At 39.6% G+C, this 8,163-nt stretch overlaps 1 protein-coding gene across 1 annotated transcript in view; it reads left to right on the forward strand.

The window, feature by feature from the left end:
- Window positions 1-843: 843 nt before the first annotated feature.
- LOC146556112 (secretin receptor-like) overlaps window positions 844-8,163 on the forward strand; it is a 15,698-nt gene continuing 8,378 nt past the window's right edge. Inside the window, exons 1-4 of the mRNA XM_085249634.1 lie at window positions 844-1,020; window positions 1,214-1,309; window positions 2,754-2,863; window positions 5,110-5,242. Coding sequence (XP_085105760.1) covers window positions 844-1,020; window positions 1,214-1,309; window positions 2,754-2,863; window positions 5,110-5,242 — 516 coding nt within the window. The remainder of the gene's footprint in view (window positions 1,021-1,213; window positions 1,310-2,753; window positions 2,864-5,109; window positions 5,243-8,163) is intronic.

Genomic DNA, 8,163 nt, shown 5'->3' on the forward strand with positions numbered 1-8,163 from the left:
ACTGAACTATTCACTTTTCTTTCTGTTCTAGAGGAAAGCCCAGCAAAAACTTTGAGGAAAATTAATCTCCCCGACTTGTTTTTCGGTCACTATCCAATCCATCTGTCAGGATCTCTCACTCATGATCAAATGAGATACCTAAACTCCTCCACTTGGAGAAGAAACTCTTCTCTTACACGAAGTGGCTACTCCAGCCTTTTCTGGCTGACCGCTATGAACTCAGACCTGATTCTCATTCCCATTCTCTCACAATAGACTGCAAATCGCTCCAGTGTGAGCTCGATGCTCACACTACCTGATGAAACCAACAGGACCACATCATCTACAAAAAAGGGACAGATGAGACGATGAGGCCACCAACGCGCAAGCCTTCAGTCACTTGGCTTCACCTAGAAATTCACTAAAAAGGGCACCTCACCAGAAATGAATCCCTCTTATTGTTGGCATTTCAGACAAGCTCTTGTCACAATTGTACACGGTTGTAGCTTGTAACGGGCCCCATAGTCCTTAAGCACCACCTAAGTATACCCCAAGGGATGCTGTTGAATGCCACCCCCAAGTTTACAAAACTCATGTAGACTGGATGGCCAAACTCCCATAAACACTTGAAAATGTGTGAGTTCAATAAAGAGCTGGTCCAGCATGAAAACCAAATTGTTCTTCCTGGATTTGAAGTGCGACTAATGGACAAACTTTCTTTTCCTTTACCCTAGCACAAACATTCCCAGGGAGGCCGAGGAGAGCCGTCTCCCTCTAGTTGGAGCACACCCTTTCAGTCCCCCTTCTTAAATATAGAAACTATCACTCAAGTCTCTCATTTCACAGGCACCACCCCAGATCGCCATGCAACATTGCAGAGGTGTGTCAACAAGACAGTTCTACCACAGCCAGAGTGTTAAGGAACTCCGGGAAAACCTCATCCAGGGGCCCAGCCATCAAACTACCTCAGTGACCTTGACCCCAGTGATGTTTGAGTTCTTCTACAGAAAATGTGTCAGTGGGATTAAGGAGGTCATCAAAGTATTCCCTCCACCATCCAGCTAGTTGAAGTCAGCAGCACTCCACCTGCACCAGAATTGCCTCAAGCCAAAAGTCTGTTTCCATGGCCTCACCAAACTCCTCCCACACCCACGCTGTGCTTTAGCAATCACCTGAGCTGTGAACAAAGTGAAATTTGATTTTCTTTGAAAATTTGATTTTCTTTTTTTGACAGAATGCAGGGGATGGTGGGACCATGTTAACTGTTGGCCCCATGCTGCAGTTGGAGATGTTGTGTCTCAGCCATGTCCTGGATTTCTACACACCACTGGTTAGTAGTAGGGCCATACAGTAGTGCATATTTTTAAACTCATAGCTTGGCTATGTTAGTCACATGATTTGATATCCCTGTGTTGCTGTAGTTTCTACATCATAATAATAATGTAAGTCTAGAATCAGTATCACAATTTACCAGTGATGCTGTCTGAGCATTCAGTTAGCATTAACCAAGAAACAAGCTAATGTTATTAAAAGCAAACATGAACAAACTAACATAAGTTTAATATAACAGCACAACCAAGTTCACAATATATTTATTATATGTATCATAAATATATTAATATATTGTATAAATTAATAAAGAAAACACTTGAAATGCTTACTATTTCTACCAGAAAAGAGTTTTCTATAAACAAGTACATTTTCCCCCACATTGCACAGTAATGGCATCACAAAGACATGATTGTTCAGTTGCAATGTTGATCCTGGACCAACACTCCTGACAACTAAGAAACAACAACACAGGGATGTTAGATACTGTAGGTCTTACCTTGATGTCCGTGGTGAGCTGGAGTGAACCTCTTGGATTGTGGTATAATTAGATTCACACACTCATTGTCTCCAGGGGGTTGAACTAGATTAACCTTTATCCTATATATTACAAAAAAAACCCTAAATTTCTGCTATTGTTTTTTATGTGTTAACAATAAAACACATTGTATGTATGTGTTCCATTTCTGTAGGGCAAGTTTTCAGGAACTGCACAGAGCTTGGCTGGACTGATCCCTACCCTCCACATGATATAGCATGCGAGTATGGCTTTAATGAAAGCCTTCCTCTAGAAGTAAGCCTCTTCCTTCTTCCTTTCATGCTGTAGCACTCAGTCACCCATCGAACTAACTGAACGGGGGGCGGTAACAAAACCTGTCTCCCCACTCGGTTATGTCCCCATGTCTGTTTCCTCCCAGTCCTTGTGTCAAGCCCGCTTCTTAGTGTGTGTCTCATGTTTCCTATTTTTTTGATAATCCCTTGTCCTGTGTTCAAAGTGTTCAGTTTTGCTTCCTCCCTTTCTCGTTGTGTCAGATTAGTTCCAGCTGTGTTTTCCTTTTGTTTCCCATCCCCTCGTTATTCTGTTTTTTTGAAAATGGAGATTTTCCGTTTTCAGTGACCGAAAACGCCGTTTACGAGGGGACAAAAGGTGCAAACGCATAGAAAAATCTGCGTGTACGTGTGAACGTAGCCTTAGTCTTCTGTCTTCCTCTGCCTCTTCTCACACTCTCCGCACATAGAAGGAACGTGCAGGAACCCTGCAGATGCAGGGTGAGGGCTGCCAGTTCAGTTTGAATTAATCCTGTTTACATGGCAGTGTTGTGGCAGTGTTGAAAGTTATGATACCAAAAATATTCTTGCCTTTCGTCCAATGAGATAAATAGATACATAGTCATGCAAAAATCTGCTGCTGCTGAACTCACTGGATATATTCATGTTTTTCCCAGGTGCACAGCTCCCAGAGGTACTTCCTGTTTGTGAGAATCATGTACTCTGTGGGTTACAGTGTTTCCCTTGTCTTCCTCATCACAGCTGTTGCTATTCTCTCCCTTCTGAGGTCAGTGATGAGAGAATTAACAAACAACAATATCTGCGTACAACACTGTCTGTTACTTTACCAACTGTGTGTGAGGCACAATTATTACAGATGTTATTAGAAAGTAGTTATTTGATTTATTATAAGACATTTACATTATAAGAGCTATTAGGCCCATGACTAACTACCCTGTAACTAAATGTAATATCATTTGAATTTACATGAATTTTAAAAAACACCTTGTATTGTAAGTAATTTGTAAGTAATTTTAAAACATCCTATGTATTTTTAAGTGCGTGTTGATTACTTCATAATTTCATGGTAATTTCTGGAAAAACAAACAATACTTCCCCATCTTACACTGTAAGTATGCTGTACTGGGGTGCAGGCTGTATAACTTTGAGGTATTTTTCAGGACACAAATAGCACTGCAAGAAATTTAAGTACAGTGTAAGTAATTTAAGTACAGTGTAAGTATTTTTAACTCATAAAATGACTTATGCTATTTGTCAATGATGTAAGTATACTGATTTGTTAGCACTTTTTTTGAAAAAAGTTTTGAAAACAAGAGCATCAAGTGATATATGGAGATCCTTAGCAGCTAACTCTGGTCTTAATTCATCATTTAAACTATGAACACAGCATCCTGGAGGTTCCTCTGCTCTCATCCCATTTGTCCAGCCAAAATCTAAAAGTCTATAGAAAAAAAAGAGAACCTGTATCTGTGGCTGATTTTTTTTTCTAACTTTCAACACCACCTGTGCCCACTTCAACCTCCTAGGACCTGGCGTCCACATATGTGGGCATCACATTTTGGGTTGTCTAGACCAAAATACTCAATTTTTCTCTACAAGGGCCTGATATCCACTTACGAGGACATTATACTACCATTGTTCCATCAAATTTTAAAACGAATGTCCTCATACGTGCTCTCATTTTTCTTAGGAACAAAAATTGGGTAAAAAAAAAAAATCTGGTGTTTCTTTGTTTTTACATTGATCGGGTCCCAATCAGCCCAAATATCAAATGGCATGCCGTGGAAGAGTTCAGGTCTTAGGAGGTTAAAACTTTAAATGATAAGAGCTGAACCATGAAAACAATTTTAGCATGTCTGGTATATGGACTGATTCTTATATAGTGCTTTTCTACTCTCCCAGAGCAAAGTGCTTTATACAACATGCCTCATTTACCCATTCACACAAGCACTTTTCCTATGCTTAAGTGCTTCTTATCCAACATTCACACACATTTATACTCTGATGAATGCATCTCACCTTTTATGCAACTCACTGGTAAATGCTTCAGGCAAAGGTAGATTTGTGAAGCGTTTGTAGAAAAAGAGGGAAGAGTTGGCTGAGTAGTACAGTATTCGAGTCTGCAGGCTTCAACAAACCTTTTAGCTTAGCACAATCATTACAGATCACAGTTATAGATCCAGAGGGTAGATTTATAATCCTTAAGTTATCTATACTTTACAAATGGTTATGTACTGTAAGCATATATGGCCCAAGTGTTGATGACTGATTTTTGCCCTTTTAGTAAAACTCAATATAATTATTTTCTTAACAATAATTTTCTTTTAATAATAAAACATGTAATTAAAGGTCCAACTACAAATCGTCATTACTGTGAGTCAAACATTTGCAGCGTTGCAAAATAACACAGTGCTGCATCTGAATCTCCACTTTATCTGAAATGCCACAAATACGATGAAGAAATAAAGAAATTTTGTTGTTGGAGAAATGAATGCAACATAGGGAATTCCTCACAATATATTTTTATTACAATATATTTGATCTATGAACTGATGACTTCACTAAGAAGAAGAAATTAGCACGTTTAATCACTCTTAAATCATGAAGACTTCAGTTGTCACATTAACCGTCTGAGCTCCAAACCCTAAACTTTTGATATCTGTTGCAGAAAAGCAAAGAACGTTTGTGGAAAAATGTAAATACTCGATAAGTGTCAGTTAATAATTGTCAATAATTACTGTTTTTTTTTCTTTTCATTGGAGTAGAAGTAGAGCCCAAAAGGTTACAAACAAAAATGTAACTTTTTTGTTATGGTAAGGTTTACCAGTGACGATGACCTTAGAGGGTTAAATAATCTATTCTCAATACATAATTTATAATTTAACATGTATATATTATCACCACCAAATATATGCATGTATATACACATTTACATTATCTATGATATACATGTTATCAAATAACATGAACGATTATAACATTTGATCCATGTCTGTGTCCCACAATCCTCAGGAGGCTCCACTGCACACGCAACTTTATCCATGTCCAGCTCTTCCTCTCCTTCATCTTCCGAGCCGTACTCATCTTTATTAGGGATGCAGTTCTGTTCTCAAATGAAGACAGTTTTCACTGTCACATCTATACGGTACTTTCTGTTTTTGTCTTAACAAAGAGAGAGAGAGAGGGCACATGCTATGTTGTGACTTGGTAACGTGAGACGTTTAACAAGACAAGACATTAACATTTAACATGTGGGGACAGACACATTCAGATAATGCTGTGCCACTTTTTTTTTCAAGTTCTTCAATTAATGCAAGTGGGTGATACTGAAAAATGAGTTTACTACTTCACAGCATCAACTGTTGATCCTGTGATCACTGCTGTGCCTCAGGAAGTAGAGCAAGTTATCCACCAATCATGGCTTTTCCCCAGTTTTTATCTACTGTGTTTGTGTCATAGATAAAAAGTGTTTAATGTAAATAGATTATGGATTCAAGCTCTGCACCACTATAGTGACCATTTCTGAATGGTACATCGCTGAAAAGCATTTAATATGAAATTCTTGGATACAAAATGAAGAACATGACACTTTTATTTCATTTTCATGCTGACTGAGCAAATATGACGCGTTGTATGGCAAAAACAAAAATACAAGTAGATGGAACAAGATCGTGGACTTTTATAAATCAGAGAATAATTTTGTTAAATGTTTGCGTGTTTTTCAATTTCAAGACCTTCAGTCTCAGATTTTTAGAATATTTTCTGCTGCACCATCTCTGATCTGAATAAAATGTTTAAAGTTTGTTATAATGATTGTTTTTCATTTTAGAATCTTATAGTTTTTAAGATATACTTTTTAAAAGGTTTTCACACTTTCATGCTATTTTTTCTTTTCCTTTTTTTGCAAATTGAAATCTGAGGCTGAGTTTGAACATGAACATTTTGAAAACTACTAAAGATAAATGTGGGTTTTATGGAGTGATGAATCCCAAGAGATCAGGAAAGAGGCACAACAGTAAGAGTCATCTGTAAAAGATAGTGGACGCTGTGCCGTGGTTGGTTCATTTCAGACTGGGGTTGTTGGGGATCTTGTCAAAATTTAGGGAATTATGAACATAGTACTGTCAGATTTTGATCCACCATCTGTTTCCTTGTAGAAAGAGTCTGATTGGCAGCAAGTTCATATTTTAGCATGACAATGATCTCAAACACACTGCCAACACAAACACACAATGAAAAAATATCAGTCAGGGTTTAGCCTCCCCGGAGCGCAGACCTCAACATTATTGAAGTGCGATCATGTTTAGAGAGAATGGAGCAAAAGGCAGAAACATGCAAAGAAGAGCTTTGAATCTCCTTCAAGCATGTCAGTGAAGGACATTCAATGTCAGTGACCTCCCCCCCAGTCATAAGTGAGTCATCGCAGATCAGATAGGCCGTTTCTCTCAGTCACACTCCCCCCAGATCACACTATCACTTCCCATGTTGGTGACCCTGCAGACCCCCAGCAGAACAGCGGAGTCCGTGGATTAGAGTCCTTCACACAACAAAGCCACTCTGAGAAGCCTGGGTACAGTGAACCATCATTTGGCACAGAGGAAAAAACAACATGAGGACCCACTCCCTGACTCTGAGGTGCAGGGAAGCTACCCACTTGTCCACCAGGGAAAACCCCAATATGCATGCAGCGAATCCTGAGGAGCCCACCACCTTTCACATAGGGGATCTTCAGTGGAAATAAGTCCCATCCCTCTCCAGAAACCTTGTTCCACAGCCAGAATTATGCGCTGAGATGAGCCCAGCTATATATAGTCGGTATCTCCCGACCTCACACACCAGCTCAGGCTCCTTCCCCACCAGAGAGGTGACGTTCCCTGTGCCACAGGCCAGTTTTGGAAGCTGGGCATCAGAATGCCAGGACCTCTGCCTCTGACTGCCACCCAATCCAAAGACTATCAAACCCCTATAGACTCCTGTGGTAGTGGACCCATAGGAGAATGGACACAGAGCCTGGTCAGGCCATACGGATTAAGGCTCAGTCACCAGACCCTCACTCTGGAGCCTCTACGCCGGGCCAAGCTCCAGGGTAGGGACCTGGTGACCCTGTCCCGGGCAGGGTACACAGTGCAATAAATCAAGCCTCCAGGATTGCTCTTTGTCTGGCCCTGTCACAGCCAAGGTTTTTGGAGGAAAATATTAAGATGAATCACACTAAGATTAGCTGCACTGATCAGTTTTTCGCTGAGCTTTTTCCTCACCTACAGTGTTTAGAGCTGAGCATCGCATATTTCTGGCATGTTTCCGAAGAACAGTTGCACACTCGCCCATCTGTGTCACAAGAAAAACCTCTGACAGCAATGATTAGTGTAAGAAGGAGGAGACGAATCCTCAGGAGATGATGCAACAGCTATAACATTAGATTACACCAGCACAAGTAGATAAGTGCTGGAGGAAGAATTCAGATGCAACATATAAATAGACCACAAGTCCAAGTATTGCAGTGAAAATGTCAGCAAGCTGTACTTCTATAATCCACTGTATATAATATAATCACTATATGATTATATAATGCCAATTTAGAATCACCAGTTAAAACTAGCATGTATGTCTTTATACAACTGATTCACGTCACCTGTGGGAGATCTAACTGATAATGTAATTTGGGGAGTTACTGTTACACTGTATTATATTTTGGGTCCACGTACCACCTAGCATAATGTGTGTGGTGGATTAAAATGGGCAATATTCATCTTCTACCACAGGTCAGAACTCATAATACAACAGAACTCGTTTGTGGGTCATTTTTGGCGAGAGTCGAGTTTTTGGCAATATTTATCAGTTGTTACCAAATGTGTTAATGTTTAAAATACTGTAGAAACACTAATGTATCAGTGAATAATGTTTCAGCTGTCATCTTTTCTTTTTAAAATCTAGTTTTAGTTTAGTTTTATGTGGCCATGATAACCCTCCAAAAGTTGATTCTGTTCATCTGGACGTAGCGTTTTCACAGGAGGCTGACGACGTCACCTGATGATGACGAAATGTTTCTCCCACTGAAAACATCCA

The sequence above is a fragment of the Mchenga conophoros genome, linkage group LG16, assembly GCF_057382185.1.
Source record: "Mchenga conophoros isolate Kocher_MC1m ecotype Shallow Benthic linkage group LG16, M_conophoros_male_GT1.1, whole genome shotgun sequence".
Taxonomy (NCBI): Eukaryota; Metazoa; Chordata; class Actinopteri; order Cichliformes; family Cichlidae; genus Mchenga; species Mchenga conophoros.